The 21,205-nt window shown below is 39.7% G+C and overlaps 1 protein-coding gene across 1 annotated transcript in view; it reads right to left on the reverse strand.

Moving 5' to 3' along the window:
* LOC121323654 (ras-related protein Rab-6B) overlaps window positions 1-20,946 on the reverse strand; it is a 128,813-nt gene extending 107,867 nt beyond the window's left edge. The window contains exon 1 of the mRNA XM_041264837.1: window positions 20,579-20,946. Coding sequence (XP_041120771.1) covers window positions 20,579-20,648 — 70 coding nt within the window. The 5' untranslated portion in view covers window positions 20,649-20,946. The remainder of the gene's footprint in view (window positions 1-20,578) is intronic.
* Between the last annotated feature and the right edge of the window lie 259 nt (window positions 20,947-21,205).

The following is a 21,205-nucleotide window of genomic DNA, read 5'->3' on the forward strand; positions in this document are numbered from 1 at the left end:
AGGCATTTAGTGAGGGCCATTTAGCCTGTCTGCATATGATATGCCTTTTAAACCTGCAATAATTCTGGTCCCTCTTCTTTGCACTCTTTCTAGAGCAACAATATCTTTTTTGCAGCGAGGTGACCAGAACTGAAAACAATATTCAAGATGAGGTCTTATTAATGCATTGTACAGTTTTAACATTACTTCCCTTGATTTAAATTCAACACTTTTCACAATGTATCCGAGCATCTTGTTGGGCTTTTTTATAGCTTCTCCATGTTGTCTAGATGAAGACATTTCTGAGTCAACAAAAACTCCTAGGTTGTTTTCATAGATTCCTTCTTCAATTTCAGTATCTCCCATATGATATTTATAATGCACATTTTTATGTTCTGCGTGCAGTACCTTACACTTTTCTCTATTAAATGTAATTTGCCATGTGTCTGCCCAGTTCTAAATCTTGTCTAGATCATTTTGAATGACCTTAGCTGCTGCAACAGTGTTTGCCACTCCTCCTATTTTTGTATTGTCTGCAAATTTAACAAGTTTGCTTACTATACCAGAAGCCAAGTCATTAATGTAGATTAGGAATAGCAGAGGACCAAATACTGATCCCTGTGGTACTCCACTAGTTACCACACTCCATTCTGAGGTTTCTCCTCTCATCAGTAATTTCTGTTTTCTACATGTTAACCACTCCCTAATCCATGTACATGTGTTTCTTTGAATCCCTACTGGGTTCAGTTTGAGAATTAATCTTTGAAATCTTCTGTCAAAAGCTTTCTGGAAATCTAAATCAACCATGTCATCTGCTTTGCAATTATCCATTATCGAAGTTGCATCCTCAAAAAAATCAAGCATGATAGTTAGACATGATCTCCCTTTCCTAAAACCATGTTGACTGTCTCCCAGGATACTGTTACCATGTAGATAATTTTCCATTTTGGATCTTATTATAGTTTCTGTAAGTTTGCACATAATAGAAGTCAGGTTTACTGGTCTGTAGTTACCTGGTTCAGTTTTGTTTCTATTTTTGTGGATCGGTATTACATTCGCAACTTTCCAGTCTGTCGGTACAACCCATGTCAAGAGACTGTTGCATGATCTTGGTTAGCGGTTTGTAAATAACTTGCATTTCTTTGCGTACTATTGGGAGGATCTCATCTGGCCCTGGGGATTTTTTTTATTTCAAGAGCTCCTAGTCCCTTTAACACTTCTGCCTCAGTTATGCTAAAGTTATTTAAAACTGGATAGGAACAGGAGGACATGTGGGGCATGTTGTCTGAAAAACTTGTGAAAATAATTTAATATATTTGCTATTTTTTTTTCATCTATGATTTTGCCATTTGTATCTCTTAGACATTTAACCTCCTCTTTGAATGTTCTCTTGCTATTGTAATATTGGAAAAACATGTTGGAATTGGTTTTAGCCCCCTTAGCAATGTTCATTTCTATTTCTCTCTTGGACTTTCTAACTTCCTTTTTGACTTGCGTTTGCAGTTGGAAGCCTGATATCTGCAGCAGTGTACCTGAAACCAAGCGCAGCTCCGAAGCTACTGGTTCATCGAGGGGCGCTGACTGCAAAATTCCATCCAGGTAGGCCGTGACGAGACCTGCCGTGTTGGCCAGGTACATAACTTGCGCTTTCACTGCATATGCCTTCTTAAGGTGGGCCTCTGTTATCAAGCATTGGCCGTTAGGGCATGCAGGGTCCTTAAACAGACCTCCTACTGGAGGGGCTCGAACCAGGGCTGCGATGGTAGAATCCACCGGTGGGAATTCTGCTAAACCCAGTGCCCCTGAGCATTCCAAGGAAGCCAGCGGGGCTGCGTGTTTAGAGATACTCTGCGCCAAGGCCGGTTGGTGCCAAGAAGACTGTACCTCCTCCAAAAAATCTGGAAACACAGGGAAGGACTTGGGAGTGAAGTCTGTGCTGTTCTGAAAACTGAGCGGCACTGTTCAGACTCTGCCTTCCAGGGAATCTGAAGAAATTTGGAGGCTTGCTACATAAGCACTCGAACTGAGCTCAAGGGAAGGGTAGTACCAGTCTCTGAGGTAACCGCAGAGCTGGGGCCTGTCTCCTGGGTAAGTTGTTGTACCTCTGTTTCTTCCTGTGGGAAGGAGTCACCATCCAACCATCTTGCTCATCGCCACGTCTTGTTTTTGGGGCGTCCACCAGTGAGGGCAGGGTTGGTCCCAGGGATAGGTCTCAACACCGCAGAGGGCTTAGCCGAGCTGGTTGAGGAAGCTGCACCAGTGAACTCTGCGAGCCCCCTGCGCAGGGTCCACGGCTGGGGCACTGCACAGATTGTGCAAAATGTCTCGTGCCTGGAAGTGGAAGAGGCGTGCTGCATACCCAGGCACCCGACACAGAGGTGTTTGTGCTGTGGGGGAAGCATCTCTCCGCAGGACGTGCAAGGGTGGAATTCTGACATCTGGTCATGCCGGGGCCGATGCACAGAGTGTCTGAGCACTAACGACACCTAAGCAACAACACAGTGAGGCCCTGAGGTACCAAGGGCTCCGAAGCATGGAGCATCCAAGCACCAAAGACACCGAGGGTACTGAGGCACAGAGTGTTTAAGCACGTAAGCACTGAGACACAGAGGGCGCGAAGCACAGAGGCATCAAGGGCACAGAGCACCAAAGGCGCAAGCACCGAGGGTAATGGGCTGGGTGTCTAGTCTGGACCGTGTTCTGTCACACAACCGGAGCAGTGCGTAGCTTACAGCGGAGTGGAGCACAGCCTACAGACAGTAAGTAGTAAGAAAAAGAGAGACTTTTTTTTTTAATTACGACCCAAATCACAGAGGTGAGTGGGTCGATGTATCCGTGAAGTCTACTCGACAGTGTTTGTTTTTATTTTTAAACTGCGAGGCAGTGGAAAAAAAACACACACTCACAGCAGAAACTGAACGGTTAGAGTTTATTTATTTATTTATTTTGGGTCATGCACACCTAGTGGGCGGGACAAGTCAATCTAGCGGCGTCGACTCAACGCGGGCACGGCATATGATTTTTGTATTTAAATGTATGCTTGGTTTGTGTGTTGGTGGTGGTTGGCAGGAATGTGGTTAATTCCTATCCCTGTCAAAACATGTGAGAATGTGGCTGGAGCCTTTATTGAATAATTGATGATTAATTAGGCTCCAGCCACCTGGGATATAAGGGGAGAGAAATCTTTTATGTGGTGGGTGTTTGGAAGGAGGTAAGTGAAGGAGAGGAGAGGAGAAAAAGATTTAAGAAGAAAAAAAAAAAAAAAAACACAATTGCTACACATGCAGGAAGCGTGGTACTTGTTTATTTGGTGTTCGTGATTTTGTTTTTGTGCAAACCTTTGTCTTGCTCTGTAAGCAGAGTTTTTTTTTTGTACAACCATGTTATTTTATTTTTGTTTAATAAGTACACGTACCAGTGCTTTTCACCTACAAGTACCTGTCTGCCTCTCAATCAGCTTTCTCATTTGGGGACGTCATCACACAGCCGTCCCGTCGCAGTCGCACACAAAGTCCTTTTGTTGCTCATTTTGTAAAAACAAACAATTTTCTTTTCTTTTAACAAACCCTATTGCACTTTGGAATAAAGACACACAAGGTTGGGAAAAAAACCTGCACTCCAGAGGGAGTGGGTGGAAGGTTGTACACTTTCTGGTCTCAGGGCCCAATATACCTCCGTCAATCCTGGAACAGAAATTAGTTTGGTAATGCCTGTCTTCAAAAGCACACGTAGGGGGTGTGTATACATACATAGACGTGACAGGGGTTCAAAAGTACTGCATTGGTGATTACACAATACACATTTGTATACGCAATTTATTCTTTTGTGTATTGCAACACTGTACCAACCATTGTCCTTTTAAAATGTTGCATCTAATTTGAATGGAAACATTCTATTTCAAATAGTATGTCTAATTATTATCTGAGATACAGGCCTCTGTTCATCAGTGTTGGTTCCAAAATGTTTTGCAAAGGATTTCGTTCAACCACACATTAGGGAGAGCATCTGGGAGTCCATTTCCAGGAAAGTGGATATTGCTGGTGTGTCTGACTCGCTTACAGGTTACTGAAATAAGTATTGTCCAAAAAGCTATGTCACATTCTACATTTGTAAAAGCTGTGCAACAGGACTATTATAATAAGAAGCAACACAAGTTCTTCCTCTTTCCTGGAAGACATCTTGCTTTCAAGAAAGAACACTTCAAATAAAACACATTTGGAAAAGGGACATTGTTTTAACAAAAACTGGGTGGTCGCAAAATAAACGTTTCTTTTCCAAGTTGGGCAAAATGTGAGGCATGCTGGAGTGATGTATCTGATCTATATTATATTGCAGACAGAAACAGACCGCAATTGACTCGCTTCCTAAATCTGAAGCAGCACCGTCAACTTTGCTTCTATGTATGAGGAGATAACTATTTGGCAGGTATAGCTGCGTGCACATTCCAATCTGAACTATTTAAAACACTGACGTTTTTTAACAGCCAGACAGTAAATAAGCGACTAGGAGCGGCTGTGTTGATCTTGTGTTTTTTTTATTTATTCAGAATTCCCAATCAGACGGTACATTTTTCCACTTGCTAATTTAGAAAGTGTGGCACAAATTCTGGCAAAGTGATATTTTGGTGCAAGGTAAAACACGTTGTGACATGTATTTCTCATTTCTATTAATTGTGTTACTTCTGGTGGACACAGGCGTGTTTTTTGCCTTCAAATAGATATTATAAATGGTTTGTTCGAATATATTCCAATATTTGTCCCAGCACTAATACCACTCCAGTGACTATAGCATTGATCCATGATTAGCACTGCTGCATCTTATTAAGCTGATAGAAAAACCGCTAATGCTGTGGGTGTCTGTAAAACTTTCTGAGATCTTGAACTGATGTGAAAATATCGAAATATTGCTACTTTCAAAACCTACAGTTGATACCTGCACTCTACAGTATATTAACTAGCTCCCCTCTTAAAAGTTATTGAGTATAACATGTATGTCTCTATGTTCTGCTGCTGTAATTGTGTCATCTGGAGATCTCAAATGTATTACAAAGAGAAAGCCTGCAGTCTCACTTGCACTTCTAATTAAAACTCAGGTGGGGGCAGAGAAAGCCTGGCAGTGCGAGAGAGTTCTTCTAAACCACCCCTCTTTGATCTATAATTAAACACTGCTTCCTCATCCCTGGTGAGAAGGAACTGCATTATCAAATGAGACAGAGAGAGAGAGAGAGATAAATTTGCTGCACTCAGTAAGTTTGCACTTGACAGAATCGCATTTGGAAGCCAGCACAGAGCACAGTGGGCAACGCCTTGTTAAAGCCACAACAAAGAATTGTTGGTCACCTGGACTGGCTGTTGTATTGTTAGAGTTTACTGAGGAGGAGGAGGATCATGACTGGAATAAACGTTGGTATCCTCCCTTGCTTGTCCAATGCATTTTAAATCACAGTCTACAGAAAGAAGAAATGAAGGCGAGAACTTTTTTTTGTGTGTGTGCGTGTAGACTACTCTCGTAAACCTAGAATGTAATTTGTTTCTTAATTCCTCTACTGCCTCCATGTTAAGTTCTCTGCTTTCACAATGCATTACAGCATAATTAATTAAAGTTCATTGCAATTTTTTCTGATAAATTTTAAATATGTGCTGCCAAGATTTTTAAAATGCATTTGCAAAAGCTGAAATGCAAGTAACTGTACAGATTGCATTTGCACATTTCCATCAACACCTAAACATACATACCCACCATTTAATTATCAGTTCATAGAGTAGATTTGTTAAGTTAAAGGCATATTTTATATATTGGCCAAATGTCCATGAGAAGAATTCATTTTGATGTAGTATTACGATCCACTGTTTTAAGATCATCAAAATATACCCCTCCTAGTCTTTGGAATGTACACACATAAATGAATTGCAACTTTAAAAAGTTTTTCAACATTTTTATACTATAAGTCGCTTGGTCACCCTTTAAAAACAGGCACTTACTCCCTTATCCCAAATTGAGGCTGTTTGCAGGTAATTGCTCCTCTGCCTTTGCAGTGCAGTAGCTGGTAAATAAATTATGTCTGGTTGACTGTAAATCCATCCAATTAAGGGCCTCATACGGCTGCCCTCAGCACTGACTGTGAGCAAGGCTAATCCAGACTTTCTCACAGCGGGCCATTGGGGCCAGCTGTGCACCAAGCAGCAGGAAGGCCTGCCAGCCAGCTATATATACTCCTGCTGGAGTGCGACCAGTTTGAGCTTTTATTTATTCCTCTTCAAACAACCAGTTTTTACCTATGACTAGGCTATGGTGGGTATGATTCTTGTTATTTCAATGTTTTTGTTTTTGTACTGTACAATATACCATAAGTGTGTACCACATGCAAGCACCATGTCTCTAAAAGATCAAGATCCAAAAACACAACATCCTTAAACCTCTTGTATTCCATGCAGGGCACAACTTATTTACATTTACACTTACAATTCACACAGAGATTTCAAATCAAGCTCTTCTTTTTTTTTTTCAAATAATGGTCAAATAATGGTCAGAATTTTTTTTTGTTTTTTTTTTCAGATCCCAGAAAAGAGAAGGCTCTTTAGACTTGGGACTGCACCATTCCAGACTTCCCATGAGCACAGTCATCTTCTTTACTTTCCTGAAAAAAACATATGATCAAGATCAAAGCGTGTGAACACCAACAAGGATTGACGAAAACTGTAAAATGTGAGTCATTCCTCTGTCAAAACGCTGTAGAGCCACCATGAGCAGCATGGGCAACACTGCTGAACTAATTACTCAGGGAATTGGGAGGAATCTACAGGCAAGGCTACTCCTTGTAAAACAGAAGGAATTTGTGTTTTTTTTTTTTTAATTGTTTTCCAGGACACCCTTGTAAAAGAGACCTCAATCTCAATGGATACATTTCCTGGCTAAATAAATAACTAAATAAATAGAGAAGCACCTGCCAACTGAGCACATACTGTCAGCTTTCTCTCAACGTCCAAGCCAGTCTGCTTACTGTTACTTAAACTGTTTGCAAACGCACCATATCATTGTATATGACATCATTTGTGTGGGTTGCTACTTACGTGAGAAAATGAGAAACATAAAAAACTGCCATGTCAAAACCAGTCAATATTAACTCCAGCTTCTGCTGCTCTGTATAAATAAATGATTTTGTCGAACCTGGCTGAACTCATTTGGCACCCTGGGAAAAGTTGGTTTAGACAATTAAACCAATTAAAACTGCCTCTTTATAGATACCGTGCTCTCTGAAAGTTTTCCCAGTGCAGCCTGTCTTCTAGGTGATAACAAAGTCTGTCTCCTGGGTGATAACAATGCAGGGCGTTGTCTCAAAGAGACTGAGTAACATTGTCTTGAATATGCCCTGTTCAGGCTAAATAAAAGGAGCTCACAGCACCAAAGAGCCCCTATCTTGGACAGCAGCACCTGTTTCTACTGAAAGGCACGTTCAGTACCAGGAGTACAAACCTTTCTTCCTCCTCTCTTTTCTGTACTGCAGAAGATGCAGATGAAAATGAAGCAGGTGCTTCACAACAATCGAATACTGCTTCTGATTCCTTGGATATTTTCCAGCAGTACAAAACAAAGCAAATCTACTTGGACCCCACCCTCAGGAGTATTTCAAGCCTTAGATTTTTTTATCAATAAATGTGGAGAGAGAAATAAGTCAAATACATTTACAACAACCCACTAAACATTTAAACTTGACTAAGGATGAAAATTACACCTTGCAAAACATACCGAGATATGATGACATTATAATAAAACCTGCTAACAAAGGAGGAGCTGCAGTAGTTTGAAGTAAAGATCTTTATCTAGAAGCAGCAACAAAATAACTTTCCAACACTAACTTCTACATGACAGTCCCAAATGATCTACCCAGCAACTTCAAACAACAATCACATCTACCATCAGGACTGCCATCTCTAATAACGTACTACAAAAATCTGCATCCAATCTAACTGTGGAAAACCTACATTGTGCCGTTTCTGTTTGCTTCCAAAAATTCACAAGGTTGCCAATTCTGGTCACCCCATTGTGTCAGCATGCTCCTGCCCCACAGAAATCATTTCCAAGTTTCTTGATACTTTCAGGCCCGTTGTCGAATCTCTACCTACATATGTGAATGCAAATACTGGATAATTGTGCCTTACATAGAAACAGTGAAAATGATTCTCCTCACACTGGATATCAAAAGTCTATGCAGTTATTCCCAACAGTGATGGTTTACAAGCACTTACACTTCCTTATATCTTAGATACATTGTTGACATATACGACATCTCAACTAACACTAAGCAAGAATGAAATTATTTCATTTATTTTATTGACCAGTCCCATGCAAACTGCTGTAGACAGTTAATTTTCTTAAAAGCAATAAATTAAGGGACCTCTAAAAAGTGTGGAGTTTAATTGGAGGTATATTATTAACTTAACAAATATAACAATTTTGTTTATTTGAACATATAAACCTTTTTCAAATAAGAGATTTACACATTACAAACTGCCAATAATTACTCACATTCCATTACATTTAAAGTTTAATAAATCAAGTTTGTTCAACATGAGTGAATGACTCAATACTGGGAATCCCTTTAGAAAGATGGTATTTATTGAGCATGCAATCAAAATATGTTTGGAAATCAAACAAAACAGTTACATTTATATCACATTAAAAGCATTACAAGAACAACTGAGGTCAAACAACAATTTGCAATGAAACTTTCTTACATACTGACACTACAGCAAGGAATCGCACAAGGCGTGAATGAATATTTAAGAGCATTGTTACCTAGTCTAGAAAGCAGTCGAGTTTCAGTGTGCGGTTACCTTGTGTTTCTCAGTGTGCCAGTGCCTCTGGTCATGGTGGATTAATGCTGAGAGCTGAGCTCCAGGTACGGTCTTGTAGTTCCTTCTTTTTTATAAACCGACAGGCAGCCACTGATTCCTGAACACCTACTTTTGCTGTTGACAAGTTTGTGCAGGATACAGCAGGCGGTGGCAATTTTGGAATGAACTAATGCTGCACTTCAGTCCGTTTCATCAGTATCCGCCACCTCCCTTTCAAGTGAATGCTTCCTCAGCAGCGGTCAGCTGTCTGGACAGTAGGGTTTCTAAATGAAAGTCATGGTAGTACATGCATCACCTGATCCCCTGCTGTATTGCCTGAATGAAAGGGATATATATGCCGGTTTTCAGTTATGGTCTGCAATACCTGTTGGTCAGTTTCATTTTATACCTCATAGTTTATTTTTCGTAAGAAATTAGTATTCACTACTAACGACATGACACCCATGAATGACATTTGAAAAACAATCTGGGAAAAAGCAGTAAAACACATTATTAACCAGACAGGCACCAGGTATTTTGCTTTATTACAGCAGCTTAGATTCACTTGTGTACCAGTTCTCTGCGCATAGAAACCACATTTTCACAAAATTTCACTAGTAATCTTCAAAAACAGCACAAGTACTTCATGGATAGCTAATTTACATATCAACTCCCACCTTTCCCATTCATTTGCATGACGTCGGGTGAAAAACCTGGTTTACTCGAGTAAAATAAACCGAGCGAACGGAGACCCAAATATTCTCTCTATATACATATATACTCTCTTTTGCTGATATATTTGCAACGTGGGACCTCTGTCGTGGCATTTTCTGGCAAAATTGACCAATGTTCTTGATCCTCAGCGTGATCAAACATTTTTCCCTGCCCTTCTAGTACGTGCCTATTTGAGGTGATACATTGTATGCATAAAATTATGAAAGTGCGTAATTGTGTAATTCCCCGAGGTGTAATCCCTAACTTTCTAGAGTTGATAATGCTGCATAATAGAAAATAATAAGAAGAAGAAGAAGAAGAAGAAGAAGAAGAAGAAGAAGAAGAAGAAGAAGAAGGATAATAATAAATGGCTGGAAGTTTATTAACTCATTATAATATGTAATGCAAGAAATAAGGCAACCCGAAACTAAATATTATAAAAATAATTGTTAGTAATTAATAATTAGAATTATTTTTATAATCTTATTTCAGGCTGCCATTCTTTCTTATATTACATTTCACTTAATTATTAAATGAAATGTAACAGAACAAACAGTAATTTAAAACATTTTTGTTTATTTTATTTTATTTATTAACCTGCCTCGCTGACTAAACTAAAATGAGAAAGCGAGTCAACAATAACAGATACATACAAGTGAAAGTCCCAGTAAAACAATACAATAACTTTGGGGAGCTCATTTATAAATGGGCAAAAGATAAGAAGCTACCATTTTCATATCCTGACAAAGAGGTGATACTTGAAAAAAGTACTGATCTGTTCCATAAAACTACTGACTATGAACTAACTTGTTTTCATTTTTTTTTTTTTTTTTTTTGTAAACATAGATTATTCCTTATATGAATATTTTCACTCAAAACAGTCAAAGTGTCCTATGGTGTGACAGTCCCCAAAGGTGTGTAGTAAGAACAATTCTAAATAAGTTCATCTTTAATGCTTCAAAAATGCCATGTCATTTTTTGTGTCCTTTGGTGTGACAAAGAATTTCTACCAAATAAAAGTAAAATGGCTTATCTTACATTGAAAATAAATGACTGTCAATAGGTTCAGGGTCATGAGATAATGTATAGGTAGCTTCATAAGTGCCTATTTAGAATCAAAAACAGAAAATGTCCTATGGTGTGACAGGTATTTGAGCATCACATCATAGGATCTAGTCGCACACCAAAGGACACTAACTTCACCCACTGGTTTGTTCGCCTCCTAAGAGGTACTGTGCCCTTGTATAATCTACAAAGGCAGTAATACATGATCTACCAAGAATTCCTGCATGATTTTAAGTGATAAATGTATCATATTTTCAAATATAGCATTTGCTTTGCTGGAAAATGTTTTAAGATCAGAACATACAGCCACCAACCTCTATTTATTCTATGTGCTTCCAGATGGCCACTAGCAAAGCGAGAACAGCATTGCACTGAGCAAGGATCAATAATGATCCTGCTAAGAGACAGTCCTTGCTGGCAAAAAGACCAATGAGGTATATTTAGGGATTCCAATTTTCAGTTTTAACTGATAAAACACCCCTGATAAAAATGAATAAATAAATCATGAAAATCGGTGGATAGTCAACAAGCATTGACTTTACCCTTTTCCCATTAAAAAATAAAACCTACTACAAAAATAATAATAAATACAATTCCCAGTGCAGCTGGGCAACATCCCTCCTTCCTGACTTGTATCTGTCATTGATTCGTTCTGAATACTTTAAACCCGCCTCAATTACTGAGTGACAGCACATTCTTACATTTCTATTGGCGACTCCGCTTACAAGATTTAAAACAAGAAGCCTATTGTTATCTATTCCTTTTTTCCCCCAAAACTTCAAACTGCTCCTGCTCGAACGTCATGTAACCAATCAACATCAAACTTGACATTTATTATCCTGGATAGAATACAATTCAATACAAAAAAAAATTGCACTCCCTCGTCAACCAAGATGGCATCTTGATGCATTTTTTTTTTTTAAAAACCTTTCAAAGTCTTCTTGGGAACTGGTGAAGCGATTGATCTGAAACGTGGCATATGTCATCAACAACCAAACCTGCTTTAAGATTGAGAAGCTGAAGATGCTGTGATAAATTTTAATATCAAAATGGCCACTACCAATTTTGCCGAAACACGCCCCAAACATCAAACTGCTTCTGTTCAAAAACTGTGTAGCCAACTAAATGCAAACTTGTTATTAATGTCAATTGTGATTTGGATATTTATTTATTGTGATTAGGGACCACACATTCATTACTTACACAGGGAAGGGATTAAACTATGGATAAAATCAGGCCAAAAATGACCCCCCTCCTTAGCCATACCAAAAATGAGAGACCCACATACACACACACACAATTCCTTGGTAAGAAATAGACTATATTTTATTAAAATAATCTTTAGAGCTACTATATAAAGTAGCATGCCATGTTTTCCACACCTAATGTTACTTGTTACTTAGCCTTTTCACACTTGCACACCTGAGCTGAGCCGAGCCGGAACCAAGCCGAGCTCACCCAGCGTGGCTCGGGTGTGATCACACTACTGTTCAAAGAAGAAGCAACACCGTGGAACGTGATGTCAAATTCAGTAGACACAGGCGCACAAAGGAGTGGTGTGGATTTGTTGTGAGAATGGATCCCAAGGTCGTAATTTCCAAAAGATTTCACAGGAATTGAGAAATATGGGACTAAACCACAGCGCGAAACAGTGCTGTGAAAAAATAAAAAGTCTTGTTTGCATTTGTTTTTCACATGTTGCTGAAAGCAAATACAAACCCAATCATTTCATTTCATATTATTAAAGTTAGGTTAACTATGACTACTAATAATAACCTAAAGTTAGATAGAAATTTGAAAAATAGAGATTTGAAAAATACATTTAAAGTAGGCCTATTAAAAACAAAATCTAAACGTAACATTTAAAGTATTTTTCTTTACAATTTGTTTTTATACATGCAATGTTAAAACATGGTTTTTCTTAAGATTACCACATTGAATGTGACTTTCAGATACTTTGCACATTTCCAATATATGTATATTATTATTATTTTTTCTGCTAAGGACAGGTTTATAAAGAAACCACAAAATAATATGCGCAATCACTGATCACTTTATTCAATAGAAAAATTATATGGAATACAATTACTGAAACAGCAATAGATCTTGCAGTTAACACACTAAGTTTTTTTGTCTCTGTTTTACCTGTCAGCGTTAGACAATTTAAAAGGAGAAATACTTTAGAGAAAAAAAAGAAAGTGGCAAAGCTTAAAGAATGTTGTAAACTTAGCTTCATTCCGTGTGGGACTGCACATCGATTCCAGAAGACAGAGAATTCAACATATCGGTGGCGGTCGTTGCAGGTCTGCGACCAAGAACGGCGTCCATTATATCAGAATATTTACTTTTTTTGCGGTCTGACCCGCATTTATTGTTTATGATCTTTTGTTTTTTTGTAATCCTGTTTGATTTATTTTTTATTTTTTCACAACACCGTTTCGCTCTTCGGTTTAGTCCCATATTCCTCAATTCTTTTGGTAGATTTTATTGTTTTGGACAGTTAACCCCGCCCCCAGCCTTGCTCAGCACCGAGCCAGTACCAGATATCTTGTGAGGCCAGAGTTTCACGGTTCCGTCTCGGCTCGACAAAAAGATAAGAGTGAAACTAGCCGTGCCGTGAGGGCCCGGCCCGGTTCGGCTCGAGTGTGCATGTTGAAAAGGCTATGTACTTAATGGTTCTTGTTTCCTTATGTAACTTGTTACTTACTGTACTTAATGTGACTTGTTATTTAATATTGCTTACTAGTTGATGTTACTCACTTGTCAATGTTACTAAAAGTGGCCATGTGTGAAGTGCCTTAAAAGAAAACCGTTTGTTCCTAAGAGAGGCTGGCTGTTGCTATCCATACTTTCTGTCTTTTATGTTCAGCATGTTTTGTCTGTTCAGCAATCAAAAAGTTCTATTTTGTTACAAAATGTTTCTCATTGTCTACCTTGTATTAACTCATTTGTCATTTCGCAAATCACTATCATATCATTCAAACTTCAGTGCAGCGTCCTATGGTGTGACGTCACAGTCCCATGGTGTGACGTCATAGTCCTATGGTGTGACGTTTATATGGTATGAAAAATATCAAATAATGCTTTATTTGGTAAATTTGCACACTATCAAGGAAAATTGAATAATACAAAGCTATTCAAATCATTGTCTTCCAGTTTGAAAGAGTTTTTGATTTAAGAAAATTAACTGATGGGCTTCAGCTATGAAAAAACTGACCACAGTTAGACCACAAGTCTCATATAAAAGACTTTCAAAAATGGATAAAAAATGTTTTGGGCAAGGTAACAACAGTTATACAAAAAGATTTGATAGCTACAGTTTAGTTTCCCAAAAGAAAAAAGGTATTTCCATCTTTTTCAAGAGAATTTTGTTGTCACAACATAGGACATTTTAAAGCTATGAATAAACTAAATCCTTTAAAAAATTTGATCTATTGCGGACAAATGTATTTTCAGAAAGGTAAGGCCCTAAACAATCCAACGGAAGGTGATTCTGTGGTGGTTTTTTAAACTTTTATATTTTTCAGTTTTAAAAACCTATTCATCTTTCACCCAAATACATATGAGCCTTCGCTTTGGTTTCGAGGGTGACTGATCTGACATGGACTGACCCTCTCTACACACACACACTGTATTACTTCAATTTGGAGCCCCTGCGTTATTTTAAATTGATCAAAATGACTGCGGCCCTTAAATGAGGGCGGCGATTATACGAGGGCGACCTTTACTAATAATACTATGCTTTATAAATGCTGCAATATTTTATTACATGATTTAAGGCATTTTAGAAGATGCACCGTGAGAGGCCACGATCTGCAGCACTATACGCTATACTCACTAGTACAGGGAGTACTGTACTAGCGAATCAGGAGTGTGTATCGGTTGCTATGGGGCGAAACAAGAAGAGGAAAGAGAACTGTAGTTAAGTGTAATGCAGTTGTTTTTCTTAAAAAATATTACTGTACCTATATATTTTTTTCTCACTGTAATTTACGGGACTGTACTATAAAATAAAATGTGCTTACTTAGTTTACATTGCATAGTGTCCATTTTGCATTGTTGTATTACATGCTGGATTGAGGCAACAGTCTCTTCGGGGCGTCACATCTACATAGCCAGAGTTATGCGTTTCTTTCTTTATTTTTTGAGCAGGGGTAGAAAAAAAAACCTTTACATTTCTTTATTGAGGGTGGTATCTATTTGAGGGCAGCGTTTATAAAAATCTGATATCTGAGTGAGGCTTTAATTCAAGGGCTGCGTTAATTCGAGGGAGGCGTTAATTCGAGGGCAGCGTTAATTTGAAGGAATATGGTATATACAGTGCCGTGAGTATTTGCCCCCTGTCTGATTTTCTACATTTTTGCACATTTTTCACATTGAATTTGGTCAGATCTTTTTGTGGGTTACAATAGTATATAGAGGGACTCTGAGAGAAGAAATGACACCAAAATTTGGTGTTTCTTTCATTTGTTTGGTGTGCAAGGTAATCAAACATGCAATCTTCAGGTGTGAAAAAGTTATTGCCCCCCTAGTTAACTCAACCCAATTAAAGGGATAATTAGGGTCAGCTGTCTGAATACTTTGGTTAACAATCAGGCCTGATTTGGGCCAGCCCTGCCCAATATAAATCTGACTAACTTTGGCCCTTATCATTAGAGTGAAGTTGTCAGCACACAGGTTCTAGAGGCACATCATGCCACGATCAAAAGAAATTCCTGAAGACCTCCAGAAAAAGTTATTGATGCCTATCAGTCTGGAAAGGGTTACAAAACCATTTCTAAGGCTCTGGGGTTCCACCAAACCACAGTCAGAGAGAGCCATATTGTCCAAATGGAGAAAGTTTGGGACAGTAGTGAATCTTCCCAGGAGTGGCCGTCCTGCCAAAATCTCTCCAACAGCAAGGCGTAAAATCGTCCAGGAAGTCACAAAAAACTCTAGAACAACATCCAGGGTTCTGCAGGCCTCTCTCACCTTGGCTAAGGCCATTGTTCATGACTCTAGCACCAGAAAGACACTGGGCAAAAATGGGACTCATGGCAGAGTAGCAAGGTGGAAACTACTGCTCACTAAGAAGAACATGAATGCTCGTCTCAAGTTTGCCAAAAAAAACCTGGATGATCCTCAAAAGTTCTGGAACAATGTTCTATGGACAGATGACTTAAAAGTGGAACTTTTTGGCCAACATGGGCCCCGTTATGTCTGGCGAAAACCAAACACTGCATTCCGCAGTAAGAACCTTTGCTGCATCAGGACCTGGACGACTTGTCAGGAACCAATGAACTCTGCTCTGTATCAGAGAATTCTACAGGAGAATGTCAGGCTATCCGTCCGTGAGCTGAACCTGAAGCGCAGCTGGATCATGCAGCAAGACAATGATCCGAAACACACAAGCAAGTCTGCATCAGAATTATTGAAGAACACGAAATTGAAAGCTTTGGAATGGCCTAGTCAAAGTCCAGACCTAAACCCCATTGAGATGTTGTGGCAGGTCCTGAAACGAGCAGTTTATGCCACAAATGTCACCAAGTTAAAGCAGTTCTGCATGAATGAGTGGGCCAAAATTCCTCCACGGTGCTGTATGAGATTGATCAATAACTACAAGAAGCGTTTAGTTGCAGTTATTGATACTAAAGATGGCGTAACCAGTTATTGAGTCTAAGGGGGCGATTACTTTTTCACACGGGGGCATTGGGTGTTGCATAACTTTCTTTAATAAATAAATGAAATAACTATCCAAATTGTGTGTTATTTTTGCACTCAGGGTCCCTTTTATCTAATATTAGATTTTGGTTAGAGATCTGATAACATTCAGTGTCAAAAATATGCAAAAATACAGAAAATCAGACAGGGGGCAAATACTTTTTCACGGCACTATATATATATATATATATATATATATATATATATATATATATGTGTGTGTGTGTGTGTGTGTGTGTGTGTGTGTGTGTGTATCTCAATTATTCACAATTCTGTGTACCTACATTAACTTTATCTATTTGATTTTTCACTTTTTGGTACACAGCATATTTCCTTTTTAAAATTATATAACACTATACATATGCAATGAGGTTGCATAAGTAATTATTAAGTTTAGATCTGCATATAGTTCCATCTATTTCTGTGCATATTGTGCTGTGTATAGAATAGTTTCAAATTTTTATTTTATTTATTTAACTAGGATAGAACCCTTGTGATATACACCTAATTTCAAGAGATTCCTGGCAAGAGAAGACAGCAAGAAGTAACATTATAAAAATAGTGCCAAAAAGAGACAAATCATTCAAACAGGACAAAAGAGTGTGATGCACATCAAACACTAAGCATTTGAAAAGTTGGAATTTGTAAATTTTAGGTAAGGACCCCCAGGCCCTGAGGAGGTGACCACAGCTTGATTTTCTGGTACCATGAACCTACATTTAGCATATACAGCCACACCACCACCTGATTTTCCAGCTCGATCCAAAAGAACCAGATCATAGTTTTCAATAGTAACAAGATCTGAGGTTTTTTTCAAAAAAATTAAGCCGTGTTTCTGTGACAACCAGCACATCAGGCTTACACTGTTCTACCCAGCAGCGTACTAATCAGTCTTAGATAGAAGACTGCAAACATTACCATGAACAAACCACACAGTGACTTTCATATCATGATGTGTATCGTAGTAACTTTCATATTGTGACGTGTACCTTGACCTTATCCAATATGCTGATGTTCTGGGTGTATACTGCTGTCTGGTTTCAAATGATCTATCTCTTTTTTAATTTCCTTTTTCCATCAAGCATTTTCAATGTGGTCTGTAAAATGTGAACTCAGTAGTGAAGTCAGATTACCAGCTCTTTATTCTCCACTGTATGAAACACAGGTCTAATTTATATTGCTTAATTAATTCCTGACACATTAATGACCTATATATGTGCAGGAACATTAATTTACCTTGTAAAGCTTCAATTTCATGTCCCATCAAATTTTCACTGTTAATGCTTCATGTAATAGCCCAGTTTTATTCCTTAAAAAAAGAAAAAGCTTTTGTAGCTTGTCTTCAACTGTCTTATAAAGCACTTTAATAATAAATACATCCCTTGTATGGTTCAATGTTGAACATTGTTTTTGTTTTATAAACAACTACACAACATGATGACACGTTCATGCTGGGTTGGACTAAAACTGTGAGGCTTCAAGATGGTTTCAAGGCCAAAAGACAGAAATATTCTCTAGCAAATCACCCCAATGAACTTGTTTATAGTAACGCTGCGGCTACCTATTGGCCATTTCCAATGCAATCAGCTCAATCGTACAGTTATTATCTTCTAAAGCCTGTGGCAACAGTCTGTACCATTATACAAGGTTAACCAACTGGATGCATTAGGTGGAGTCCTCATTCAGCCGCAAGCCAAGAACCCGCAGGACTAGGACACAGTGCTGCAGGTGAGGTCACTTACTGCTCCAAGAACCCCCAGCACTAGGACACAGTGCTGTAGGTGAGGTCACTGACTGCTTCAAGAACTACCTGGACTAGGACACAGCGCTGCAGGTGAGGTCACTGACTGCTTCAAGAACTACCTGGACTAGGACACAGCGCTGCAGGTGAGGTCACTGACTGCTCCAAGAACTACCTGGACTAGGACACAGCGCTGCAGGTGAGGTCACTAACTGGAACTACCTGGACTAGGACACAGTGCTGTAGGTGAGGTCACTGACTGCTTCAAGAACTACCTGGACTAGGACACAGCGCTGCAGGTGAGGACTAGGACACAGTGCTGCAGGTGAGGTCACTGACTGCTTCAAGAACTACCTGGACTAGGACACAGCGCTGCAGGTGAGGTCACTGACTGCTCCAAGAACTACCTGGACTAGGACACAGTGCTGCAGGTGAGGTCACTGACTGCTCCAAGGAACTACCTGGACAGACACAGCGCTGCAGGTGAGGTCAGGACTGAGGTCACTAGGACACACTGCTCACTGACTGCTTCAAGAACTACCTGGACTAGGACACAGCGCTGCAGGTGAGGTCACTGACTGCTCCAAGAACTACCTGGACTAGGACACAGCGCTGCAGGTGAGGTCACTGACTGCTCCAAGGAACTACCTGGACTGCTGCAGGTGAGGTCACACAAGGAACTCCTGGACTAGGACACAGTGCTGCAGGTGAGGTCACTGACTGCTTCAAGAACTACCTGGACTAGGACACAGCGCTGCAGGTGAGGTCACTGACTGCTTCAAGAACTACCTGCTGCTCCAAAAACTACCTGGACTAGGACACAGCGCTGCAGGTGAGGTCACTGACTGCTTCAAGAACTACCTGGACTAGGACACAGCGCTGCAGGTGAGGTCACTGACTGCTCCAAGAACTACCTGGACTAGGACACAGTGCTGCAGGTGAGGTCACTGACTGCTCCAAGGAACTCCTGGACTAGGACACAGCGCTGCAGGTGAGGTCACTGACTAGGAACTCCTGGACTAGGACACAGTGCTGTAGGTGAGGTCACTGACTGCTTCAAGAACTACCTGGACTAGGACACAGCGCTGCAGGTGAGGTCACTGACTGCTCCAAGGAACTCCTGGACTAGGACACAGTGCTGTAGGTGAGGTCACTGACTGCTCCAAGAAACCCCTGGATTAGGACACAGTGCTGTAGGTGGGGTCACACACATGAGTAAGTGTGTCCCTGCCCTAAGCTCTCATTCACCCTTCTCAGTGTATTGGTTGAATAAACCCGTTCTTAGAACATGAAAACACCATTGCCAGCAGTAAGGGATAACCTGCAGTGGCTTCAGTATTTGTCAGTCACTCATTATATGAAGCCTTGACCTCGAAAACTAAAAACATGTTGCCTATTCATCACGCAGCCTCTACGCTCATCTCTCCACCCCCTGGCACAGCACTGTACAACCCTACTGCCTGCCTGGGAAAACTCACACGTCAACTATTGCAACTCTCCGCTGACTCGCGAGGGGGCGTGGCAGTACAGACAGTATTCTGAATGGGACGTGGAAAAAGGTCCGGCAGCCGCCTGCAGGCACACAGCCAAGCAACAGAAAAGATAAGGCAACAGTGTGATGTTTTCACTGTGGCCGAGGCTATCGCGTCTCTCAAAACGTGAATTGCATCCTCTATTTTTTCAGCACATAGAGATTGCAACACATGAAGATTTTTAAAAATCAGTTTTATAAAATACATAGTTGATACAAAAAAATAAAGCGTCAATACACTCGAACCATAGAACAGAAAGCCGATTCCATTTGATGTTGAAATGATGCAGATGTACAGAACGCATCTGGAAGCTATACCGTGTAGGAAGTTATTCTACAGACAGTAGCAACGCAGGGTGTGTCTCTCTTACACGGAAAGAACAATTACGTAGTCCAAAACTACAACTGGTTCATCAAATGCACTAAAATAGTATCGATGCAATCACCAAAAACACATTACAAGTATCGAATGAAATAGGCAGCCGTTATCAGATGCATTCATAGCAATCCATATATTAATGTATTTATCAAACCAATTCCCTGCATATAAGGCGATAGTGCAATATCAGTTTTTAATCATTAAAATCAAAATCACACAATCCAAAGCATACTACATCATATGAACCAATTACTGTTAAAATTATCGCGTTTTGCAAACCATTGTTCATTCGCCCTCCAGATTCAAGTAGCTGAAAAAAGATTAACATTTATGAAAAAATGCAACCTTCCAGCCGTGGTTTTGTGTTTCTTGTTTCAGAATTATCCAAAAAATACATGACTCATTTTAACATTTTACTGTCAGCTAAAACTTGTGAGGCGTACTGATATTTAACATGTCTCATCTCTTTCAATTGCACACCATATTTCAGATGATTCCAGCGCCACAGGAAACCTCACAAGGTAAATAAGCACACTTCTGCATTTTAACCAAATCGAGCAGGTGTATGCAAGATACCTGGCACAACTGACAGTAACAAATGTATTCAGAAACGAATACAATAAAAGCTCACTCACCACTTTGCTCTCCAAGAAAGACAAGTTTGAATTTTCTTAAAGGGTTCCCAAAGTCTCCTCCTGCTGACATGGTGGGATCGCTTCTGCTTCAGGTTCGGGCTGCTGAGTGCTATTCTGTGGGCTGTCTGTCTAGGTAGTCTGGCTCAAAAACGGTACACTTGGACTCACTGATCGGTGAGGATGATGCACTGCCTGCCTGCCTGCCTGTCGAGAGGGGTGAGCCTGTGCGCCTGCGCGTTTCTCTTTTTCTCTCTCAGCAGCTCTCATTCACCTGACGTCACACCAGAGCTCTTGCAGACACAATAATGCAACACCTAATTTTATTGTTGCAAATTATGTTAGTTAAATTGGCAAGCGGTTCGCAGTTCCATTCCAGCTCGCGTTAATCCAGCTCGCTATTCCAGCCTGCAGTGCGCTATTCCATCTTGCTATTCGTTTTTTCCAGCTTGCTATTCGTTTTTTCCAGCTTGCTATTCGTTTCTACAGCTTGATATTGATTTTTACACATTATTTATTTATTTATTTGCTTTTTTGCAGAAAAAAAAAACGTGAATGCGGAGTTTTACCGCGGTTTAATGTTTGTTTTTTTTTTCTTCAATTTTATAACTGTAGATGAAAACATCCTGA

The sequence above is a fragment of the Polyodon spathula genome, chromosome 11 (genome assembly GCF_017654505.1).
Source record: "Polyodon spathula isolate WHYD16114869_AA chromosome 11, ASM1765450v1, whole genome shotgun sequence".
NCBI lineage: Eukaryota > Metazoa > Chordata > Actinopteri > Acipenseriformes > Polyodontidae > Polyodon > Polyodon spathula.